This window comes from Phalacrocorax carbo, chromosome 10 (assembly GCF_963921805.1).
Source record: "Phalacrocorax carbo chromosome 10, bPhaCar2.1, whole genome shotgun sequence".
Classification (NCBI taxonomy): Eukaryota; Metazoa; Chordata; class Aves; order Suliformes; family Phalacrocoracidae; genus Phalacrocorax; species Phalacrocorax carbo.
Window position 1 is genome coordinate 9,396,039 of NC_087522.1, and position 25,994 is coordinate 9,422,032.

At 39.3% G+C, this 25,994-nt stretch overlaps 1 protein-coding gene across 3 annotated transcripts; it reads right to left on the reverse strand.

The window, feature by feature from the left end:
• Window positions 1-13,298: 13,298 nt before the first annotated feature.
• Window positions 13,299-25,757, reverse strand: LOC104041355 (acyl-coenzyme A synthetase ACSM4, mitochondrial). Of its 3 annotated transcripts, none has more exons than XM_064461777.1 (14): window positions 25,666-25,757; window positions 23,179-23,355; window positions 22,098-22,308; window positions 21,476-21,683; window positions 20,951-21,025; window positions 20,046-20,202; window positions 19,328-19,407; window positions 18,438-18,561; window positions 17,837-17,917; window positions 17,626-17,727; window positions 17,113-17,240; window positions 16,345-16,444; window positions 15,509-15,628; window positions 13,299-14,669 (listed from the first exon to the last, which is right to left on the reverse strand). In XM_064461777.1, exons 1-14 carry the CDS (start codon window positions 25,726-25,728, stop codon window positions 14,583-14,585), a joined length of 1,713 nt encoding a protein of 570 aa, XP_064317847.1. In that variant the 5' UTR covers window positions 25,729-25,757; the 3' UTR covers window positions 13,299-14,582. The 3 variants fall into 3 exon arrangements, with proteins under 3 accessions (XP_064317847.1, XP_009498908.2, XP_064317846.1); XM_009500613.2 differs by having other exon boundaries at window positions 20,951-21,094; XM_064461776.1 differs by having other exon boundaries at window positions 20,951-21,094; window positions 23,179-23,447; window positions 25,666-25,736.
• Window positions 25,758-25,994: the final 237 nt, after the last annotated feature.

Genomic DNA, 25,994 nt, shown 5'->3' on the forward strand with positions numbered 1-25,994 from the left:
TTCAAAATAGCTTCTGTTTCTACAAGATCTTTTGCTCCAGACACAATGTAAGTGGAAAGTCTAACTCTGGGGCAGTTAACACTAGCAGCTTTAACTTAAGTCTGCTGAAGTTAAATCAAATTGATTTACCCCAATCAACACAAGCCACAGAAAGTTAAAGAAAAATGATGAGATGAAGGTAATTCCGTCAGTCATAAGAGACTACCCCTGTCAGCCTCTTTGATAGTCAAAATTTCAAGCTACAAAGTCAACTAAGAAATGTAATTGTTAAATGAATTGTTAACCAACTTTTGACACAGAAGGTAACAATCTACAGACCATTAGGAATGATACAATTCACCTGTTCAAGCCACATTCAGCAGCCATCGCTAAAATGCAGTCTCTTCTTTGCGGATTGCATGGCTGAAAGAGCACATAGGCCACTTTTTAGGATAGGAAGCTCAGCTCTTCAAAGCTCCATTTTGTTTCATCTTCTTTTCGATTTATCCACCACAGAGCTGGGTTTGATGGTTTCTTTTGTTCAGATCCACAACGCAAGGGTAAATAGCGTGGTTACTTCAGAGACTCCTGTAGTTCTTGCAGAGTTTTTGGGATGCTCCAGGCAGTGGAATCTGATAGTGTTGCAAATCCTACGTAAGGGATATTAAGCATGTTTTGTTTAAAAGAGCCCTTTTCCAAGGCACATATAAGTTGGTATGTATATTTACCTGATTTGTAATGCTCATAAACTACTTAGAGGCTTTTACGAACACAGCACTGCACACACTGCTGAATCAAGAGTCAGAGACAAAGCATCATGTCCCCTTTGATGCTAAAGCAAATATCCTCTCCTTTCTCTGCCATGTAAGAATATATTAAAATAGAAATAGGGGAGGAAATTCTGGTCCCACTGAAGCCAGTGATGGTTTTAGACTTTACTTCGGAGATAGGGGCACAATTTTACTAAAAATCCTGAATCTACAGGGTCAGAAATGCTACCGTTTCTATTTGAGACCCCTTGTCCAGTAAAGCACTTGCAAAATTAAAGTACTTGGGCACTTCCTGTTCACAACAACTGACAGCTTCATAATCTGAGAAATTCAAAGTTGCAAAAGTGATACTGGTGGAATAGTCTGCAGAGTGTCTGGATGCTCCATGGGGACTGCAACACTTAAATTCAGGTAAAATCTTCATGGCACGATAGCAGATATATGGGGGCTTTTGGAGATGATAACCATCGGAACTATTTTTAATGATTATTTCCCTCCTATAAGAGACAGAAAAATCAATAACAGTATTACGATGTGCACGTTCCCAGGTGAGCTGTTGGCTCCAAATGGAACAGATGTATACAGAGCAGCAAGTCTACCTCTCTATGACATTTTTTCCCACCTCTCCCCTTATGGGTAAGCTAGAGCTCTGGTAACTCTTTTTAAGTCTCCTGTTTTTTCATCTGTCCACAGGTTTCTCAGAGAATTCCTGTTGGAGCTGATAATTCCTATTCCGTCCAACCACAGTAGGGGCTTGAAACTGTGAGCAGCTAGGTGTTTCAAGAAAAGACAAAAAAAAAAAAAAAAGAACAAGAACCTGTCAGAACTTGTACCCACCACTCCCATGTTTTAACCACCACAGCAGTCTCACCCAGCCCTACAAGGCTACTAATGGCAAACACAGATTTGTTTACAGGATGGATGCCATCTTCTGTTCCTGGTTTTTGCCTTGGAATCCAAGATATAACCATCACACACAACTACTCAAAGACCAGGGTCGTAGCTAACAAGCAGCGGTGAGGGGTGTGTGCATTTAGCCAATACGGAAGAGATATGATAAACATCCTTACTGTTGCACTTGTTGCTAATGCAATAGAAGTTAACCAGAAGTATGTTCTACATTACACCATTTGCTCTGCCTTTCTTTTGTCCAAAGAAAAGATTGTGTCCCCTCCTCTCCCCAGCATTTGCCTTGTATTAGTTGGATGGCAAAGTACCATGAAAAACTCAGAGGTGGTTTTCCACATTCTGCTATTGATTTGTTTACCAGACTAATGCTTTCACCACATATGCATTTGTCCTTAAATATATAGAGTTGCATTTGGTTTCACAAAATTTGCAGTTGTGTATTACCCTGAAAACACTTTGCAAAACAGCGAAGTCAGTTAGAGCCATACGTATGGGAACATGGTGCTCAGAACACACTCAGCTTCAGAGACCAAAAGACACAGATGGAGGCTTTTTCTTTTTTCACATAGTCTGCTTATAATATATTGCTTCTTATCTCTATCCTTAACAGGTCAATAAAAAGAGTCTGATTCCAGAACTCACAGTTAATCAGTGAAATCCTTGTAGAATTGGCTGCTGTTTTGTTTTTCCCTTAGATCTGAGCCAGCAATTGCAGACTCAGACCTAGAAGATGTTCTTGCAGAAAGAAGCTACTTCTTCAGTCTGCTTCATACAAAACAGAAAAGTATGACTGTCCGTCTTCATAAAAGTGAGAATCATGTGAAGAAAGAAAAATAACACACAGCATTATAGTTGGTTTGTTGGTTGTTTTTTTTTTAATAATAGCAGATGGCATCTTTCATTTTTGAGAAGACTAACTGTTTGAACAACTACCAAAGAAAAACTGATTTCTCAGGATGTTTAAATAGGTTCTGCTTACCTGGAGATCTTATTTGTGATCAGGTGAGTCTTCTTTCAACTCCTCCTCATGTATCTTGCCTAGTACTTAATTGGAGAGTATTGCATCCTCCTGGCTCACTAGTTCTCTGGTTGTCCCTTCATTAGTATCACACATCAAATCCATCATGGGGATTATTTCCCTCCAAGAGCACAGGTTTCATGTCTCCAATTACCTTCTGAGGAAAAGCACAATCACTGAAAAAGCTGAGAGAAGATGGAAAGAGAGCTGGGTATGAATGACTGCATTTCTGGTTCACTGCCTTTGGAGAATGGATAATCCACCATACATTAATATGTGACTCTATTCTATTACACCAATGACTTTGGAAATAGCAACAGTGGGGCTTTATTTTCAGATTCTGGAGTTAAATGTAGTATGAGAATTGGTATGATAAAGATATGAAGATTTTAATAAGTCTGTTGCCAATAAATATCACCTGTAATATCTGAAGGACACTTCTGTGGAGAAAATACATGCAGTTCAGATAGGGGCCATCAGCACTGAAGAGGACAATGAAAACTCAAGCTACAGAGTCACTGCTAAGGAACAGGGTGACAAAGGGATGAGACACAAAATCCATGCTCTGGAAGGCAGCAACATGATGCAAGAACTCCAGCTATTCAATTATGAGACACTTGGTTTAGGTGAATCTACTACAGTCACAATACAGTCTGGTAGTATTGCTACTGCAGGCAATAAGCCCTGCTTATGAATCTCCAAAGGACTGATTAATAAAAACCAAAACCACCTTCTTTCAGTCACTTTTGTAATTTTCTTAAAAAATTGTAGCACTCTCAGCATGTAAATACTCCAGAGTGGCATTTATTTTTCCTTTGAGGTCTAGTTCTGCTCCTAAAGAAATAAATTATCCCCTGGTTTCAGTAGTGCAAGCTCAGATCCATTTAGATTGATGTAATCTACATGGACAAAGCATTTTGTTCATTTGTTTTCTCTTTGTTTTTGACCTCAGGCAATTACGTGCTTTGTAGCTGGAAAGCAAAGCAATATCCGTTTCAGAGCTTAAGGGTATGAAAGAGATGAGATCCACCTGCAGAACCCTCCTGGCACAGCCTCTCCTGGGACTTGTGTTTGTTTGCCAGTTAATAACTCAATTAGTTGTCCTGAAAGGTCATCAACAGCTTTAGTGCGCAGCACGTTTGCTATTTTCCCAGGTTCTTGGTACAACAGCAGATGTGCTTGTGAGTACTGCGTAGTGGGTTTACAACAGCACCAGGAAATTTTGAGATAAATAACCCTGGGGGTTTTTTTGTTCATTGGTGTTTTTGTACTCCCAGTAAATACAGCCTTGGTCATAAAGTTCAATGACTACCTGTATCTTCTGAAGCAAGAATAAAGAGTACACAGGCTGTGCTGTAGCAGCACTGTGTGAGGTGCAAGGGCTACAGAGGGGTAACAAGAAATGTGAGATGTGGCCTAACAGGAATGATCTAAACCTCTGCTGCACCCAGGCCCACGTAACTGTGCTTGACTGTTATGGAAATATCTCAGAGTCTGAACTTACTACTCAGTCCAGGAAATTCTTGATTATATTTAATCCTGAAACTGTATGTGACCCATCACTGGCTAAAGCTGGAAGTCCGATCATCAACAATTATTTAAAAACATTCTCACAAAATAGTATTTGACACATAGTTGCATACTTTGTGACTTCCAGTGATAACAATGCACATACAAAAATAAAGGCAAAAGCTAAAGGCAAGTCTGATTTCCCATCTTTTATCATTATTTTCAAAACAGTTTCTCCCACATACATTAAAAATTATAGAGAATATATTGCTTTAAAACACCCCAGAGCACCAGAACAAAAATTGATATCTTCTACTCTTATTCAGAAGGTTGTCCAGCACCTCTTAAGACTGATAGGAAACAAGACTCCAGAAGGCAGAAAAGCAGCCCAGGATGAGCATGTTCTGATCAGAAGCTTAGCAGCAAAGTTAAGCTCTTCCCCACTCTTTGTTTCTGTGTTTCTTCCTTTGGATTTTCCCAGAATAGTCTTTGGTAGTTGTTGAACAAACTCCAACTCATCTGTAAGGGGAAACAACAATAATACTTATTGCTTTGACACAGCTTGATTCCAACCTGTGTTCCTTTTCTGTGGCAAGCCTGCAATTTTAAAAGCTACAGACTCTTGTGAGGATGAAGCAAACAGGCAGCACATGTGCCCCAGTGCCCAACAAAAAGAATAAGCTACATTTTAGAGAAACAGAGCTCATCAGTTGGGTGACTCAGTAGTTCCTCAAATCGGTAGAGCAGGTCAATCACACACCACTGAATTTGAGCACAACTTGAACTTCAAAGGGAGAAACTCAGGAGTTATATTTGGTTGTGTGAAACCCTGGCCGGTGAGGAAGAGCTAGGACTCCTGCCCACACACCGAACAGAAATGTTTTGATTCATCTGTTTGTTTCTTCATTTTTCTTTCTGGTCAAGTTCAGGTTTTGTATCATTACAAAACTGCACTAACATGTTGGTGAGTCTGACCCAACATATAGATTGAGAAGTCTGTGATGGCAGGTGAGATGAAACCTCCTGATCAAGACCCTCCCTGCTGTAATGATCAATTTACACCACTAGAAGAGGGCTCAGGGGAAAAACTAGCCAGATCTGTTTAAAACCCAATATAGACAAGTACCAAATCCCAAGAATCTGTTCCAGCATTACAATTTTAAGAATGCTTTAAAAACAGTTACTTCCCAAGTTAAAAAACTTCTTACTTACATAGAATAAATGAATTACACAAACAATTCGATCACTTCAGGCAAAATGGATTACTTTGCCAAAAAGTACTTACTCACATTTGAAATCTGAATGTGCTTGAAAAGAATCAGATTCTGAAATTGTGACCAGATTATGTTTTCAACATGTTTTTATGATTGCACTTTAAAAAAATCTATTGCTATTTCTAATTATTAAAATGAGATTACATATAAAATATCCAACATGTTTTCCCTCTGTTCTCATTGAATCAAGGAGAGAAAATTAATCTCCCAGAACAAAGCTGTTGCTCAGGAAAAGGTAAGGCAGAATTTAAAGCCCTGCATCACTGTTGTTGGAACCCTGTGCAGAAACTGCAGGAAGTCAAAGACAGACAGTGAAGTCTTTTTTGAAGACTTTTGGTGGGAGCTGGCACTGGCGCGTCATTGCTTAGCCAGGTGGGGCTTATCCTGCTACTCCTGACAAACTATTAAAGTTTAAGTCTAATATGAATGACCTGGAATTCTTTTCAACCATTCTAGATACTCTGCTAGGGGAGTTTGATTCCTGTCTCACCTGCAAAGGCTGTTCTACTGTTTACCTCTGCACAGCCCACTGCCACCAGTAATAAGCTGTGAAAATCATGCTGAGATTCCCCCAAACCTGCTGTACCCTTTGAGCCTGATAATCTGTGACCAGTGCAAACTGTGACAACTCTGCTGAGGAACTTGACGGGCTATTGACTGCTGCCAGCTGAAGCCTTTGCCCACACTATAGTATTCAAACCCTGTTATTGTAACATTCAAGCATTATTTTTCTCTGTTCAGTTAGTCATTCAAAACATCTAGAAAGACATTTAATATTTTATAACGGTATTTAATTTGTAAAATCTAATTATTTTGTTTAAAATAATTAGGATAAATTTATGCTTATAAACGTAATTTGATTAGGTGAAGGAACATTTCATTTCCCTGTACATAATCACAGTGAAACCTAATATAGGTTCATCTGTAGTTTGAATGTAAGAAGACAACATCAGATCCTCTCAGGATAGGCCTATGATGTTCAGCTAAGCAGTGCTTACTTATGTAGCTAGGATGGGGTCAGATTTTCAATGTTACATTGCAAAACCTGATTAAAAGAGATTCCAGGAGAAGAAAAGCAAAATTCTACTATTCCGATATATAACCTGATTGTACTTCTAATTTTATTTTTAAGTTTGATTAGAAGAGTTTTAATTTTAGGGTGCAGTGCCAGGAACTACTTGTATATTCAGAACTCAGTGATACTTGCATTTCTCAGGTATTTGTAAGGTGCAGTAACTGTTTTTCCACATGCTGAAGAATTAATTTTTCAGCATCATGAGATGTAAATTCAGGAGACAGAACAACAAAAGCTTTGACCACCTAAAGGAGAGAGCTAGAGTAAGGCAACACTCAGCAATCACTAACCTGATGAATAATGTTCAATAGAAAAACTAAAACGAATAACGCAATTTTCTACGATCAAATTTCTTTCAAGCCAGTGGAAATACAAGTTTCTGAGCCAGATGCTGGACAACTTTTTGGTTTTTATCACTTACTGACCTCCACAAATGGGCCTTAAAAACTACTTACAGAGAGCATAGCGGAGTTCCCAGCAGACAGGAATTCTTCACTGGCGTCTGGGCAGCCACATCATGTCCTCACAGTGCTCAGGGAGAGAGGTGACTTAGGTAGGCCACATTTGCTTAATGGCCTTCCTAAGAAGAATAGCTAGGGGATGTTGCTTCAAGATGTGGGATCTCATTGGGATTCAGAGAAGCCATTGCCAGAGTTTCAAATTGGCCTAGATGCCCCTAATTTTTCTGAAATCAGAAAGAAGTTAGATGCTTCTTCGTCCCCTCAACTGTGTTTGAAAACACTGGTCTACATCTTTTCAGTGTTAATACAAGCCAAGATTTCCCTAACAGGCATAGCTATTTCTCAATACACACGTACATCAGAAGTTTTAGGTAGCTCCTAATATCAACGTACTTACCTCTCCTCTGATGGGGTCTGAGCTGCTGACAGCAGCTGTTTCAGTTCCCATTGGATAATCTGTCAGGGTACTTCCAGCCCAATGTGATACCTAGAGAGGAAATAAGAGTTTGGTATTAAGAAGCAGAGCTGGGCAAATAATTCTGAAGTCTTTGCTTTGGTGGTAAACCAAACCCAGTGCTTCCGAGATCAGTTACAATACCTTCAGAGCTACCCAGGTTTTCGAAAGCTAAGCATATGTCTTTGGAAGGAGGCACTTCAAAAGTCACTAGTGAACTGAAAATATTCCCCAAAATGTATTTGATTCCTTAGCCCATACCAAGCAAAAAGACAGCAAGGCCTTGCTGGTTTGATCTGGATGGCAAGGTTGCTGCCTTCTCCTGGAGGCAGAATGTTACCATTTTCACCTATTACCTAAATTAAAAGAAATCTCGCTCATGAGGAGGAGTTAGGTGATATGCTGCTGAACAGAGAACAGTCCTGCCATGACCTTATCTTATTTCAGACTGAAATAACCAGAATGCTTTACACGCATCAAAGTACCTGAACATCATATGATGGAACTGCTTTTCCTAATGCACCAGGCTTAATTTGCATCCCCTCATGAGCTTGCTGTACAATACCCTGTAAAAGAAAACTGAGTTTATGTGGTTTGTTATTCTATACAAATGATAATTTTGCAGCTGACTCACTACATGACCTACAATTCTAGAAGACATAAAAGATGTTCATTTAAAAACATGTTTTCGCACTGTGATTTTAAAGTCCACTACTCCATTTACACCATTTATGCAATGGTGTAAACCAGCACAGCTGAGAGAAATCCACACAACAGCAGTGACCTACGTCAGTGAAAGATCCTACTCAGTGGGAAGAATCCTGTTTTCAAAGTGGTGTTCCGGATTAAATCATCTGGACTTGAAATGCTTCTGATTTAGATTTGCTTTCCAGTAATTTGGCTCCTTTTATTTCTCAGATGTGTCCTCCGATTTATGTCAGTGTGAGTGAAGCAGCAGAGCAGTGTTCTTAGCTACACTGTCATTAGAGTGTTAGCATTCTACTAATATACCTTGTAGGGGGACAATCAAGTCCACAAACTTGGATTCATGGGACTTGGAGTTTCTCCTAATCTGAACCACTGAAGTGGCACCATGGAACAGTCTGGTCTGAGTTAAAAATTTTCTCCAGGGAACTTCTACCGTAGAAGTTCGTAATGATACTTACACATGATATACACTGTATGCGAGTGACTGCAGACATACTGATTTGGTCTGGCCATAACATTCATAGATATCTAACCCTGTCTTATTTTTCTACTCTGCCATCATAGCAGGGTGGTTTGATTCCCTTCCATTCATGCAGTATTGCAGACTCTTGAATTTGTAACTTCATATATGTTGGGAATAAAACCCAAGAAATAAATGCATTAGAATCACTGAAGGAAAGAATATGGTTGGGATGTAGGGTCCAGCTGCATACAAGCAGAAATGGCAATTTTGCAGGTATCCCTGAGGATCCCAACTTTGAAATTATTACACTCCAATGTGCATGACACACTAATGGGATGGGACTAATGTGGAAAGCTCCAGCCTGCAATGTGGCTCTGGTGGAATGGATACCTGGTAAGATCATGCTGCAACATCATGCAGTAAATAGTGGGTGATAGGAAATGTAGACAGACTCTGGGCATTAAAACAAAAGTTCTATTTTCTAGGACTGTGCTGAAACATCTTGTCATGGTCACTCCAACAAGCAAACACTAAGCAAAAATCAAAGAGAAAGTGACACCATTATTTGGTGCGAAGAGAGCATGCCTTCAGGATGGTTCACTACAATGGAGAGGGGATTTCATTACTCATTTTTACTAAGAAACAGTCTGTGATATTACAAAGAGAAGTGACTTGCTCTAGATCAATCCATATGTCTGTGGGTGGTGCAAAAATTGAATCTGTTTCTGAATTTCCACTCTACTAGAGCAATGTCTCCTCATGCCTTGCATTAACAACCCACTAACGCAACAGCTTGTGCTTTCAATGACACACTGTTTTTATTCTTACATTTAAAATAATTGCTGTGTCATACTGTAGCTTGCCATGTGAAAAGATACACGATCCCTGAATCCATGGGGAAAATGAAGTGGAAGTCAAATTTTATCCAGCCTGTATCAGCCAGACCCCATAGTGTATCAGAGGAATTCAAGTTCATCCAAAGCTTGGTAATGATGAGAAAAAAATTTTAAAGGAAGCATTTAATAAGAAAAAGGAATTTACAAATGGGGTTAAGTGGATGTAGACATTGTGAATTTACATAATCCTCTTTCCATTCATTAACAGGCCTGATTGCTTCAGGAATCTCTCAGGAGTGTAGAAGGGGTTTACCTTTAGTGTAATTTTGCTGCAGATTATAAGCATGGTAAGAGAAAAAAGACTGTGGAAGTATTTAATCTGATTAAGGGAAGCGTGCAAAGTCCTCTCTGCTTCCTTCAAATTTCTGTTACTTCATTTACTAAGAAAATAATGCTTTCTATTCAGAACTAGCCAGTCTGACCGTAATAATAATACTAGTAGTAATAATAATAATAATAATAGACAATGAGGTTTAAAGAATCTAGCTGTGAATGCCTGGCCCCTTACCCAGCAAACAACCTCATCTCTGCACCAGATTGCCTAGGAAGTATCACAGGAAAACATATACTGGTCTTTTACAAAAGCATCATAAAAGGCCGAGATAAACATTTTTTTTTAAATGTATCCATATGATGTATCACCCACTGGAAGTAAGTGTAAATATCCAAATTAAAGAGGCAAAGTGTATTACATTCTCCAGTTGAGCCCATTTATCCATAATGTGTGGCACTCACAGAGGCCTTAAAAAGCAGAAGACTGTGGGCACCACAGCCTCCCTTTCTCAAGGGGAACCTGACTTGAGAGCATGGAGCTTGCGGAGCATGGGCTCCTTGGCAGACAGACCCTGCTGCAGGCAGATTTGACCACAACCATATTTTGTTCACTTCTGGTAAATTACATTTAAACTTCTTGCTCATGTAGGGATTTTCATTTTCTACACTCACTAGAAGCCTGTGAGATTGTGCTTGAAGGTAACTTTCTTTTGGATTTTAGGACTGTAAAGGAATCTGTTAGGAAACAAGCAGTGCTGGACTCTGTTGCTCTGCCACAGCTGGTGGAAGCTCAGACACTGATAGTGAGTTCTGGTCTGCATCTTAAATCTAATACTTGAATGTGATGGCCAAACTTGGCAAATCACCCCTTCTGTAATGGATTTTTTCAATAATGAACCCCTCCCACACAGATATGCTTACATCCATTTTATTTATAAATTGGCTTTTTTATTCTTACAGGGAGACTATTAAGACTCTCATCAAGTATTAGCATAATAATTGATTTTACATGAGTCTGAAAAGTCTTATGAATAACTAAAACCAAACTCACCTAATGGCTGCTCTGTTTTTTCGTTACGGCTTTATTCCAATTTTTTGTATTGTGGGAAATGAGATGAAGTTGTAGGTCACTTATAAAACACTCCTGCTCAATGGACTGCCTAAAATAACACACCAAAAGTCACAAAAATCGCCACCCAGCAAATCTGCAAGACCAAGTTCCAAACTCATTCTGGAAATGTATTAAGGCTTCCTAGACATAAAACTAAATATTAACTTTCTTACTAATGCAAGCAGAGCAATTTTATATGTCAAAGTACATACACACACACACATGCATGCACAGTATATATGTATACATGCAACATTAAGCATGTACCATGATTTTCTACAACTTATTAGTTTCTCACAATGTATGATAGCATCATATATGAAAAGATTATTCTTCACATACTGAATATAATCACAATTCTCATTTAATTTACCTTCAGAGGAGTTGTTCAAGCAAAAGATGGGGTAGTCTTCAGTATAAATACATGTTGCTTGTACAATCTAGTAGTTTCTTGCTATGTATAATAACATGCCTCACAGTTTAAAAACATGTCAAATACTCCCAACCTTGCACTGAGAATTCCAGGTTAGTGGTTGGAAGACAAGAGACATACAATCAAAAGAAAGGGACACCTACACATGGTTCTCATCCTACGACCAAAAATGTGGATTTTGAATCTTGCTGCAATAAAACTGCTAGTCCCCCCACTGTAGCAATGCATTTTCAGGACTTGCGCTGCCACTATCCCAAACCAGAAAAAAGTTTATATGACCACAAAGGGGAAAACATTGAAGAAGAAACATGTTCCCTGGCCCCAGCTGAAACTAAAGATTCCTCTCTACTTCATAAAACTTCAAACGAAAGAAACAAGTCCTCTAAAAGAACTATAATCTGTTATTTTACTTGTCTGCTATCCTTAGAACAGCTGTGTTGCCATTCTAAACACACATAAAACACCAAAAGAAAGGGCTAATTATCTTTTGAGGCATGAGGCAGAAGACTGAAAGTCTCAAGAACAAAACTTCCTCCTCATGATCCATTTCCGTTTCCCTGTCACCCTGATACAACAAGGGAGAGAAGCATTGTCTTTGCAGACATTAGGCAGAACATGCAGGGGCACGGGCAGCATTAACACCTGGGTCAGGTTGTTTTGCATCCTCATCATAATGTTGCACTTCTGTAATCCCTATAGAAGCCATATATACCAAAGTCACCACGTCCCTTGCATAGGCTTTGGATGAGAGGCTAACCTCTCAGGAAACAATGCATCAAAAATATATTTGTTACAGAATACCTTTTCTGATGCAGGTATTACCTTTTCTGTTGTCTCTGAGAATATAATCAAATTGAAGCTGGGCTGTAAGAGGGATGGAGACGATGTCTCAAAGGAAAATGCTAGTCTATTGAAAACTATATTTTTCAGCCAGAATGACACAAACCAGTCAAGTTTCAAACTTTGTGGCTCAAAAGAAGCCAAGTGCCAGAGGGATGCATTTTGCTTTCAACTGCTGGTAGCTGCAAGCCTGTGTATCTGAAATAATTCTGCATGGATCAGAGGAAATGTATTGGCAATTCTCTGATCCTGGGCAGAGGAGGAGAATTAAACAAACCATCTACCTTGAACATGAGACAGAAAAGTGTACTGAATATCAATGATAAGAGGTTGCTGCAGCATGGAGCAGAGCACCTCACAGACTACAGCCACAGCATGTGGCATGAATAACCTGGCAGTCTGCTTGTCTTCGATCCCAGCACATTAACGCAAAAAAAAGGGTACTAGAGCACAACACAAACCCAGTTTCTAAAGTCAGCTAAGCAAAGGATCACTGTAGGTGACAGGTCTAGCGTCGAAGCCTCGAGCAAATTATTCTAATGAGCCATGAGTTTAGAGAGTCAAGAGTCATGATGCCATTGAAATCAGTGGTAAAACTCTTGCTTTCGTGTGGTAGTTTAATTCAGAACTTGTTTTTTAATGGCTCTGAATTTTGTTGCTTGATTTTAGGTCCTTAAATCTGGGGGGGGGGTGTGTGTGGAGATCAACCTCCCAACACTCAGACATTACTGGAATTTAACCACCCAAACAGCTAACTGCAGAGACCAGGATAGTTTCCACGGGCTCTGAATTGCAGTTTGCCCACTTGTTTATCATTCCACTTTTTCTTGGTTTTAAACAGTTGTTTGTTTGAAAGCAGGCAGAAAGATCTAGAAGATGTAGCGTCCCTGGAAGGCACAGGAGTACATGGCTTTTAAAGGAAACTGAAGTGGGTACAGAAAAGAGTTTGAGGCAGTGACAAGTGACATGCCCAAACAAGTGCATTCAAGAAACTAATGATTATTTTTATAATCATGCAGTCTAACACTCCTAGAAACCTTAGGAGTGAAATAGTGAAAAGTGTTCTGAAATCTCTGGGAAATATTAAGGAGCATTACAAACAATTAAGCTACTGTCAAAAAAGAATGAAGTAAACATTGTGTTTATTGACAATTGCTTTCATTTCAGCAGTTGCTAGTACATACATTGTTTCACTGACATAACTGAAGTGTTTACTCTCAAGAAATAAAATATTTTACCTTCTCAAAATTAGAATTCTCCAAATCTCACTTTACAGCTGCAGTGACACAGAACTCCAGGCAGTGAGACACAGCTGTAAAAGACCTTCCATCCTGCCTAAAGATGCTATTTTTCTTCAGCAATTTCTTAATTAATGAACAGAAGAGACTCCAAGGCTGGAGATGGTTTTGTCAAATAATGACAATTGATGCCAGAAAATGAAATCTTCTTTGAGTACACAAAATTTAAAAAACCTGAGGATGAGCAGCTAAGAACTGATATAGCCTTAAAGTCTGGCCTGCTATTCCATGTGCAACTGTAAGAAGTAAGGTTGAGTACACTAAAGTACATGCGTCTTCATAAAGCGAAAGGCTAAAAGTTAAACAGAGATGTGATCATCCAAACCAGATCAAGGGAGTTTTTTCACTGTTTTCACCTCTGAGTGGCCTCAGAAATAGACTGGTCCTGTAGCAAGTGTCTACTATGGCCAAGACCCATGGCCTGTTCTACAAATTGGGTCACCTGTCCAACAGCAAACTTCATTTTAAAGACCACCAGAAGTGGTAGAGGAGTTTTGTCTATTGTGTGCAAAGATCAGAACAGAGGGTGAGCAGCAAAGCTATTCCTGTATGAGAGAATATTTGTGGATAAAGCTTGGGAGAAGCTGGCACTGCTTGTCATCAACGCATGTGTTAAACAAAAAAGGTTTATGAAGGTCATATGGTGGTATCAAAAAAGAGGAGTCTTTCCATCTTCAGTAAATTATAAGAGGGCTGCATTCAGTTTAAACATGCTGCATTTAAGGACAGAGCATTTGAACCACTCAAATCCATGCCTGCCTTTTCTGCAGCTTGGAGCTAGGTAATCAATATCAGCAGTATCTCTTCACTCATCTTGGATGCTATCTAAAAGAGATGGGTTACCAGCCAAATTTTGGTGAACCTGTGGACATTCAGGACTAGAATGGAGTTGTATAGTTGGTTCCTTTTCCCAGCAGTGCTTCAGGAACATAATCTGTGGTACTGATATTAGAAGCTTTGCAAGCAGATGCAAACATCACATTGTGGTGTTATCTATAGTTTTTGATGCTCAGACTTTTAACAAAAATATATCAGAAGGAGGGCAGTTATACCAGAGAAATTTATATAGTGTTAATGGAATTTGAAAAGTTCTGTTAAATTCCAAACAATACTACATCTGTCCCCACTCTTTGTTTCTTAATTCATTCCTCTTGATCTTCCCAGTGACTGTCTTTGGCAGCTCTTTGACAAATTCCACCTAAATAAAAAAAGACAGAAAACAATGTAGCACATTCTACAGAGTTGGTTTCCCAAGACTGGCTCTCAGAACATGCGGAAAACTAAGAGGACTTCCATCAGTAAGAACTGCTTGCCTAAGGTATCAAGTCCAAGCTAAATCAAGGCAGCACATTGTGTCACTTGTGAAACAATTTCTTTGGCTGCCTAGGTGGCCAAACATCTGTGTCGTTGCCTCCCAGCTAACCAAACTGAGCACTGTAACATGAGTACTGTAACAGAAGGATGAATATCTAAATGGTATCAGAGGTCAGAGATGAATGACAAAAAGAGGAAAAAAGGGATGCTATTGGCACAAAGTCCAATGGTCCTTAGTTCCTATGAGTTCTGCACAAGTGAACTGAGGCACTGTTAGTAGCTCTTTTCCTATAATGCTGGGATTACTGAGAAACACCAAGTGTATCCTCATGGGCTTTCCTCTTATTTATTAACTGTGAGGACAAGTGGATAAAAACTTATTCAGATTCAGTCAGGTACTACCCTTAAGTCACTGGAGAGGGCTTGATCGAAGATTAAATATGAAATGGAGAATTATGACTGCGAGCCTAACTTAGAACATGCAGAGCTAACTAGGATATCAGATGAGGTCTAGAAATTTTTGAGAGGTTTAAACAAACAGTTTACTCAAATGTATGAAAAACAATGTAAACTGATGCTAATTAGGAAAGATTTTCTGGAACCAGTGCTCTAGCTGAATCTACCACTGTTTCTTTAAGGTGAATCATGAAGATCCAAGCAGAAGTTCTACTGAGATTTATGTAAGAGTGCCGTGGTTTAAAGTTTCTCCTCAGAAGCATTTACCTTTCTAGGGTATTTATATGGAGCAGTAGTTTTCTTGACATGCTCCTGCAAGTCACAGGTTAAGCTCTCCAGGTCACTGGATGGAAAGGTTGGGGACAGGACCACAAATGCTTTCACAACCTGTAAGGTAAGGTCAACAAAAATGATCCAACACCGTCGGTTTTTAAGAGCTGATATACAGGTTTCCAGTGAGCAGTACTGCTCTGTCATGACATGCAAAAGGGAGGAACAGAGAAACCAGCACAATATAAGAAATGGTTGTGCCCAGCTTCTGCCCACATGTGTGCAGAAGGGAGGGTTGAAAGCACAGTTTTCCTGCCCTCATTAAAAAGAAAGAGCATTTGCTCTATCCTCTCAGGGTGGTCAAGAAGGAGTAATAAGAGGTGTCTCTGCAGAGCTCTCCCTGAAACTGAGGGACATTTTGTTTCTCTCTGAGGTTCACACTGAGGACAGTAGACCCATATCATCCAAGTACAGGACTGTGCTTTCTCCATGTGTAGCCCAAGTGTAATGCTACTGCAGTTATGCTATAACTTTGACTACACCAAGACAGCCAGAAAAGACAATTTCAGTATATAGACTAGTGCTTAACAACAAGGGGAAAGTAAACATCACTGTAATGTTCTCCACAGAGAAGACCTTCTTGGGATGAAAAGAAACTAAGAAGAGCAAAGGCATGTAAATGAGAAGGGATTTTGCCTGTCGCCCCAAGCAGGATTATCCATGATGATGACTGCCTTAGAGCTGTACATTATCTAGTAAAGTAGGAACTGCTTTGTATAGTTCTACATTTAAACAAACATATTGCTTCCCCCACTGCTGTTCAGCATCATTACCTCTCCTCTGAGGGGATCTGGGCTGCTGACAACAGCTGTTTCTGCTACTGCTGGGTGCTCTATCAGGGCACTCTCTACTTCAAATGGCCCAATGCGATATCTAGATAAGGAAAGAAAAATGTAGGATTTGGTTTTACAAGCTGAAAACCCAGTACCAAATGTTTTTTAATTGTCGTATTGAAGAAAAATAAAAACTAGCTATAGAAACTTTAGGCAAAATGGGAAATTTGGCTGTGTTAGAAGGTAGGAGCATTTTATGGTGGTCATGTGGTAGAGGACTGCTGGGGTTGAGGATACCTCTCCATCTCTCCCCTTTCCTTGGGACGCCTAAGCTGGAGCTACATCCCACACCAACATCTGGGGTCTACAACACCAGCTGATGCCACGTTATGGTATCACATCATAAAACATCAAATTGTTTCATTTCAACATGTTAAAAATAAAATGGTTCAATGCTCTTTAAGTCTGATAGAGATGTCCTTCAATTTTAGTCAAAAACCAAACAAGATTAAAATCCCTCCTCTGCCAATGGAAGTTTTCACTCTTTGTTGAAACAGATGAGATGTTGCATGGGAAGGAGATACAGAGATCCCACTGACATCACCGAGATGATACTGCAGGTCTATGAAAAGCTAATAATAAAAGCAAGTATTCCTAAGTTAAGAGGTCAATACATTCATCACAGGACTAACATGCCAGAAGCTCACCAGGAACACAACATGAAAGATTGTGCAATGGGAGATTTAGAAAAGAAGCATGCAAACTGACCCTGAAGAAATGATGATGTCATCGTCTCTTCCAATAAACTGAAAATACCCATCTTCATCCATAGTTGCTCTGTCTCCAGTGACATAAAAATCCCCACGTTCACTTTCTGCAGTTTTCTTAGGGTTATCCTTAAAGTGGTTTACAAACAATAGTTTAGATTTTGAGCATGCATTAGCTATACATTATGCTATAAAACACATAATGTTAAATGTTAAACTTAATTTTTCCATCAGGGATGTTCAAGAATTGTACTGACATTGCTATAAAATTGCTATAAAATACAATGAAAACAGGTTTAAAAACCAAAACTGTTTTGATTCTTTAAAAAAAATTTTAACTCAATCTGGAGCAAATTCTTCTCTTCTCTTTTCAAATATCCACCAATCCAAACAAACGAATTACTCTGGTAATAAATAATAAACTGGTGAAAAATATTCAGCTTTTTGAACCATGATGCAGTTGGAGAGATTTTGGGGAGACTGGTGATGGTGAGGAATAAAATAAAGTTCTTACAACATATTCAGAGAATAAACCAAGTGGTCTTATAGGTTTGATTCTGACAGCAATTTCCCCCTGTTGTCCTGGAGGCAGAATATTAGCATTTTTGTCTATGACCTAGAATGAAAAACAACACATATTTTAGTTGAATGGGGAAAAAAACCCAAACCCCAAACCAGCCAAACAAAAAACCCCTATGAAAGGATCTAAAGAGCAGCTAGCAAACCTGCACATCATAAAGGGGAGCTGCCTTCCCCATTGATCCAGGTTTAATCTTCATTCCTTTAAAAACACAGGCGATTACTCCCTGTGAAAGTCAAAATCAGAAGAAAGTTTTGCAACAGAAAACTGCTACATTCACATTCAATTCTTAAATGTATTTTCTAGAATAATTCCAAAGTAAGAAATTAAGATTCATAGGATCCTGTATATCAGTGCTGTATGGTACAGATAAGCAAAAACAAGAAACTTCCTGAAAGAATCCTGTTCCATTATCTGCAAAGAATTCATGCCCTCTGCTAACCAGTCTTCTTCCTTAGATTCAGACTCTGCCGTCTTGCCTGTCACTGTCACCTGGAATTTGCTTAAGAACATTTATGGAAATATTAGAGCACATCTCCTGCCAACAATCCATGTTTCTGGCAGGTTCTGTGAGAAGAGCCATGAATGGGTGTCCTTTCAGAGGTTATCAGTGGAGGAGATTACCAAATCATTCACAGAAACGTGAAGGAAGAAACAGGCTGTGTTCTTTGAAAACAAACATTAAAACATTGTAAAGCAAAAAGAAATTACGAAGATTTAAGAGAACATTGACCCTACAGATATACCGTTTCAGTCTGGCCATATACTTCATGGATGTCAAGCCCAGTCTTGCTTTTCCACTGCTCCATGACTTCTGGGTTGAGTGGCTCCCCTCCACTCATGCAGTGCTTCAGGTTCATGAATTTGTAGCTTCACAGGGAGTTAAAAAACAAAAGAGGCGGTACTTAAATCTATTGGGCAAGACAAGGAGCATGCAGCTATAAGCAAATAAAACTGGAGAGCTGTTTACTGGGAGAGTTAGTCCCACAAAGTGGTTTGGCTCCTGATACAGCAAGGATACCAGTCTGTGCTCAACACTACACATACGAGTAGTAGTAGTCAAACATACATGAAAAGTGAAGTAAAATTTTTGCTGAAGTCAGCTGGGTTTTAAAGACACACCTATAACTAACGACAGAGCGATTTGCTGAGCCAGGGCCCTGACTGCTGACCCTCTGCAACAGCCCAAGTGAGAAAGTGCAAGAGGGGAGGAAGGAGCGGTGGTAGGCAGTGAGAACTTGAGCAGGGCATGATGTACAACTGCCACAACAAGTTACTCCCTTCACAGTTATGTTGACACTGACTTTCTAGGATGACAGCCCTTCCCAAAGCATGGAAAATTAATGTGGTAATTGAAAATTATGATAAAGAATTTAATAGGCACTCAGTTTCATACCCTCAGGTATTTGCTCACAAGTTCAGTAGTGAAAGTCTCAAATTTCTGAGGTAAAACATTAAGCTTCTCTATATTTGTTCATAAAACTCAGCAAAACCAAAAATTTTGTATGATGGTCTTTTCGTGAAGAATATTTTATACTAAATTACTACCCAATTTTGGGTCAAGCAACTAGATCTGGGAGATCACTAAAGTTTAGTTAGGGTAAATTAAGCATTAGTAAATAATTTCTTGACGTACTTGGAGAGATCATTTTGCACCAGCATGCGGAACAATGTTGGAGCACCAACCAGCGTGTCAATGGGGAATCTGCAGAGAGTCTAGTGAGTTAAACAACAAGATGGACATATGAAGCTCAGATAAAAAAACTGCCTTGTGGATGTACAGTTAACAGGTGATATAGGAGGCAAATGTAGCTCTCTCTTCTATGCAAAGGCACCATACAGTCTCTATTGAGTAAGAAGCCCTCCTACAGTTGGTGTAATATGCAGAGATTCACAGGATATCTGGTCGGACAAAATCCCATGCTAAAATGTCTACATGACACTCAGACAGCACAGCTTGGAGCATGGGCAGAACAAGCCTGTCTCTGTCTACATTACAGGGAGGTTTTCACTTTCGTATTGGCCAGTGTGGGCAGAGAAATGCTTCAGTTTCGGTCTGCATTAGTACCAGCTGATATTACTTCCACAGTCACTAGAACAAAAGGCAAACAATTACTGCTTCTTTGGGATGATTTTCATTCACGTGCTCACTAGCTATGAGCAAAATGCCTGAATGAATTTCATGTTTGGCCCCTTCTATCTATATTAAAAATGTAAATAGGGGCTTTACACAGCAGATACGGCATCTCAAACACAACTACGAACACAACCCTCATGAAATCTAGGGATGATGTTAAGAATTTTTTTTTTCACTCTTTCTGCAGATTAACACATCTCCATGAGTTTTTCCTTACATTTAGGACGGTTGCTGATTCAACCTGAGGTAGCTTATGTATAAAGATGCATGATCCAAAAACCCAGGGATCAAAAACAGATGCCAGGGAAGCTAGTATCCATCCTGTGTCTGCTGTGCTCCATATCATGTCTGAGGGAGTCAAATCCAACCAGTACCTGACAGAGCAGAAAAAAAATATGAACAAAAAGTTAATGAAGAATTTTTCTTTAAAAAACCAAACCAAACCACCCCCAACCCGACACCAAACCCAAAACACAAAGCAAACAAAAAAACCAACCACCCCAACACTTCTGACAAGATACATGGGCACTGGGCATTCTGAGTAAGTCTATTTTATGAGGTAGCTATATATTTGCATAAATATATATACATGCACACATGTATCTATCATACATACATGATTTCAGTCATGACATAGGATGGAGTAAGGGAAAGAGGGGAGTCTGAATTTCAGTAGAGTTACTTTCCACTAGGTATGAAGATAGGCCTGAAGCAGCAGCATTCATGGATGCTGTGCTGGAACACCAGGTATTTCAGTTCTAAGGCTGCTGAGGGACCAGGGTGGTCTGTGCAACCAACAAACTCTGCCTCTGCTCATCTACACATGTCATAAAGCTTTCTGAAGCCCAAACAACATGGTATCTCTTGCTTCTTTGTGCTGAAGTATTCTCAGCTGATGCCTGTCCTTTGAACTACTTTAAAGAAAGGGTAAGAGATATTACTTGAAAAATGGAAACACTGGGGGTCATCCTACTCTCCTAGAAATCTGCTGGAGTTTCTAGTCCAATTTCAGAGGAAAAGGACTGGGGCTATATACTGGCATTTCTTATTCAGTATTTTTTCATCAGTTCTACTATGCAGCTTCAATTATGCCATGTTCAGCCAGGCTCAAACCTTTCATACCTTTCATTTAAAAGGGGTCTGAAACCAAGACTACCCTGGGAATGTTCCGTCATCTTTGGAGAACCTGTGGTTCCACTGGTAAAGAAGATACACATTGAGTCTTGAATCCTTGTTTTGACACAGGAATGGTCAGCAGATTGGTTTCTTTAAAACAGAAAATGCAATCGTGACTTCAAAGGTTACTTTACACAGGCTTCAGGATGTAATGAAGTATTGCATATTGCAGAACTCCTACCCCAGGTAAGCTTCACAGAAGCTTTTCACCAAATTAAACTAAAATAATGTGGAGTTACACTTCCCCAGAGACAGACTTCCACTTAAGAAGAACAGGATAGAAACTTCCCAGAACAAGACCACTGGATGTAAACAACTCTGACGTGGATCAGCAATCAATCAGTCATGATTAACACCTTAATGTTGGCATTTGATGAGTATTTGTAGTCGATGAATACCTGTAAATGAGCACCTGTGGAGAACAGGTCTGCTTTCTGCATCATGACTGCAGTGTCACTAACTCATACTCACTTGTACAGGTCATTGAAGTTCAGCCATCCCTCCCTACTGCCTTTGGACACGATTAGCTTGGTTTTCAGAAACTGACACTCAGATGCCACTGAGTCCACGGCAGGAGCCCGTGTGTCATCGGTAATGATGCACGTGGCCTTTGATGCCTGGAGTCGATACAGTATGTCTTTGGCTGATAACTGGGACACTCCTGGAATTAAGACAATTCCTGGAAGAGCAATAAAGTTAGCTTGGGATGGCATTTTCTACATCTGATTCTTTTCTAAGAACCTAAACTATTACTATTCCCAAACTGACCTCCAAGAATTTGCCCTGGCATTCCCAAGTCAAACAGTTATAGTGGAGTAATGCAGCTGTCTATGCTCTCCTGTAACAAATGAAATGTGAGGCTGTCTTTTGACTTCCATGGCTCTTCCCTGCCTTCTGTCATCTCCATGCCTCCTATACAGGTCACCTGTCCTATGGCACCTAGAGCAAAATCTTCAGGACTGCCTGCATAATTGGCAGCTAGGCCACTCACTAGACTACTACATTACTTTTCTTTTATAAACCATATAACTTCTTGATCCTCTCAACTGATTTGCATTAGCCAGTTTTACGAGTCTCAGATATGCTCACTGACCTGTTCGCATGCAAGCCACATTCACCAGCCACCATTCTGGGACTCGCGACAGGATCACAACAATTCTGTCCCCCTTCTGCAGTCCACATACTTTAGTCAGAACATTGGCCACTTTCCGAGACAGGAACCCCAGCTCCTCAAAGCTCCACTTCACTTCTTCTCCTTTTCCATTTATCCACCAAAAGGCAGGGTTTGATGGTCTTTTTCCAGCCTACAAAACACACGGATTCAAACCCAAAACATATTCTTCTGAAAGACCATGAAATTATAATGCACAAATGTCTGCAAATTATGGAAGATCTGAGTATTTCACAACTGGCATAAAGCTATTATTTTTCCCTTGTCGTTACTGATTGAGATTTGCTATGGATCAAGCTCAGATATTCCCAATAAATCTCCTTTTCTGAACCTGAAATGTTTACCAGCCCAGCTGTCTCCAGACTCAAGTCCTAGTCTGGATCCTATTTCAGTTTAAGCCTTATGCTGAGCATTAATGCTCCTATAAAATAACAGATAGCATGAAATACTTCACATAATACTCATGATATTCTGGATGGAGCTGTGGAGTACTATTAAACAGAAACAGCACTGGCAGAGGACAAAATAAAACAACAGAACAACACAGTATCCCAGGACTCCTTCTAGTCTGATTGCTCAGGAAGAGGGAAGTTAAATGTTCTTTAACTACAGTGCCTCTGGACAAATACAGAATCCACTATGGAGCAAGGCAATTAAACATTTGTGGGAGAATTTTCCCTAGCATGCGATGTTATTGTTACGTTACCTGTATTTTTCTGGTGTGAATATCTAACATTATAGTATGCAGAAGGAATAAGCACAGTCTTTCTGAGGTTAAATCAAAGACAAAAGGGACTTACCACTGTTCTTTCTACCTAGATAGGGAGCACCAAGGGTCAGAGACACTTTTAAAGTAAAGCAAGAAAGAATGAGATTTTGTATAACTTCCTAATGCAAATTTGTTTTGGAAATGGATTTTTTTTTTATAAAGCAAACAACCCAAGTTATTTCAAATAAAGTTTCAAATTAAAGTATCTCATCTGCACAACAAAAGATCATCTACCTTTTCAATCTCAGACCATTTGTCCAGTACATCACTTGCAAAGTTAAAGTACTTCGGTATTTCCTGTTTGCCCCGCCTGATGGACTCGTACTGTGAATGTACATCAGAGGCAAACATCCTGGGGTGTCCATAGAAAGTTCTACTAGGAGGCTTCAGAGTCCACAAGGATTTTAAAGTCTGAAATTTAAACAACAACTTCATGGCAGAAGATTATGTATGTAGATGCTGTAGACTATATAAGAAAATTTGCAGAATTGTTTCTATGAATCCTGAAACAACACAACAAAAAAAAAAAAAACAAAAAAAAAGAAATTGAGATTATCTGAAGACAATTCAGTTATGAACTGATGAGTTATTAATTGAAGTCATTTAGGCTAGTCACAGCCAAACTGATGTTTTTAACAGTTCAACTAAATGAAGTTCCCCATCCTGCTTTCTTATGTTACCACCAGCTTTTTAAGGACCCGATGACCTGTACTGATCTGGCATCTTGTCTGTGGCTCAGCTGATCCTTACAGATTCTTGATGTGTTCTCTGGGGCTGCTAATTGCCCACAAAACCAAACACAACATCAGATGTTATTTCTTGCATGCTAAGAAGGTTACTGGTTCTTACACCAAAGCATTCAGTAGCTGATTCTCTCTTTCCTTTCCTTCATGTGGAGCTGAAGGATGCTTCCAGACTACTTCCGTCAAGATTCTTACTGCTTCAGCTGGAACAGTTGCTGACTGATACATGCATTCACCACATAGATCCCAAGAACCTTCTACATTTGCTTGCTGTAAATGCTTTCCTCCATCTGTACTCACCATAATGATCCTAAAAGCTCTCAAGTCCAATTACTTTCTTCCTTTCTATTGCTGCTACTCTTTTTTTTCCTTCTCCCTTTTTATATTACTATTATTAGTAGTATTATTATTTTCAGCAGTCTAGAAGATTGCATCAGAACTGTGCTGAAATCTAAAAAGTTTAATGCTATTTAGAGGCTTCTTGTCAGTGCACATGAAGATTCTCAAACATGGGAAAAAAGCCTGGCTTGTGTCTGAAGGAGCCCATAGTCAGAGTAGGAGCCAGTGGAGTCCTGGAGGGCTATGGTGATTCTAAAACCTGGGTCCGTCTATTGATTTTCCTTTTTCAACCACTAAATACAAGTCACTAAACTCAATACAAGATTAGGTGAGTGGCTGTTGAAATACAGGCTAATTTTCTCTTCTGTTCTTACAAAGGATGAAGCTATTCACAAACTAGTAATAAAACTGTAGGTAAACTCTTCATTAAATTATTTTCCATGTGGAATTTCTGTGACCTGAGTGGAGTTACAAAGTGTTGCCCTTTGTCCCAGGTTTTAAAGTTTGTTTTGTATTAATTTACCTCTTGTCTTCAACCATAAGCACTTATCCTTACATTTCTGATGCATGGTTCTCAGTTTTGTTCAAATTTTATTTCCCAAGAAAAAGTAACCTATTTAATAGTGGAATTATTTCCTTATTCCTTAGGGTGAGCTTCCACAGTAATATTTAATCTGCCTAACAGGTGAATGAAATCAAATACCTGGAACTTGCACAACTTAATCTTTTCAGTGATATCTGACAGCACAAAAAATGTGGATGCAGATTTTCCCCCCAGAACAGATACTTTGTCAAAACCAACACTAATTCACAGTGTTCTCCATGCTACATGGAGACTGTGGTAGAGAAATACTGACCAGTTGTAAATAATCCTACAGGATATCACTTGCTTCTGAGAAAGAATCATAGGACATGGATGTGAAATTATGACCCTAAGTGTCACCCACTTCAGAATAAGAATTATATAGCAGAAACTTATTTAGGTGGTACTTATATTTAAAATCAAAACTCTATTAACAGGACCTGGCAGAAAAAAATTAAACTAAAAAGGTTTTACTGGTGAAAAATGGTCTCTTAAATAGTCTCTAAATATGTCCTCTTTGAGGCTGTGACCTCCACTATTAATGCTAAAAACCAAAGGATCCTCTTCCATTTCTTTAACAGAAAAGCCTAATAATTTTGATTATTATTTTTAATAGCATACTAAGATAATTCTCAGTTCTTAGACTGCTCTAATTCTATGACTTAGCTATAATCTGCAGATTTCATAGCACTGCAATGACAAAATCTACACAACAGCCTGTAAAGAAAGGAGACAAAGAATATTCAGGAACAGTATTCAAGACTGGAAATGGTATTCAAGACTGGCAAGATGAAAAACATCTTAAATCCAGGATTCCCTCATGGTCTTCAAAAATGACTGCAAAGTTTTGCTGTGAGAGTCTTCCACAGTTTTTAGCAGTTTTTCACCTGGAAACTTAGAGGTGAAAATGAAGTAAGAAAATTGAGGAAAAAACCCAGTAATGGCAAAGTTGTCTGAACTGCTGCAAGAATCAGAAATTATTTTCCTGATTTAGTACCATCTGCTTCTTCTCAGTGATCAGCAACACTAGGAATTCAGACACAACGTTTTCCCGACCTGTTTTCTGAGGACAGTATAGATTGAGAGCTGAATGGAGTATATCCTCTTCGTTTGGTTCATTCGGCTTTATCTGGAGATCAGCCTTTATCTGGAGACGTGAAACCTGGATGCTCTGTCAAAAAGGATTTGGAGTGAAACCCGTTGTACTTTATCAGTTGCTTCTTTTGAAGTAATGAGAGCAGAACATAGCACAAAACAAACCAGGCAGCAGAATTCTTCCTGTGGAGTAACCTTTTTCTTGTAATCATTTACACTGCTGTTAATTGTGCGTAATTTGCACCTTAACCTAAAGCACTTTGTATCTTCTCTCTTCCCCCGCTTTAACC

What these genes read in the sequence shown, in the direction of transcription:
- LOC104041355 (XM_009500613.2), bottom strand. Translation starts at nt 25,728, where the DNA reads ATGAACCAAACGAAGAGGATATACTCCATTCAGCTCTCAATCTATACT. An exon ending in TGTGGCTTGCATGCGAACAG is followed by an intron (nt 21,684 to 22,097) that starts GTCAGTGAGCAT and finishes TTGCTCTTCCAG; the next exon opens with GAATTGTCTTAATTCCAGGA. An exon ending in CTCCCCTTTATGATGTGCAG is followed by an intron (nt 17,728 to 17,836) that starts GTTTGCTAGCTG and finishes TTTTCATTCTAG; the next exon opens with GTCATAGACAAAAATGCTAA.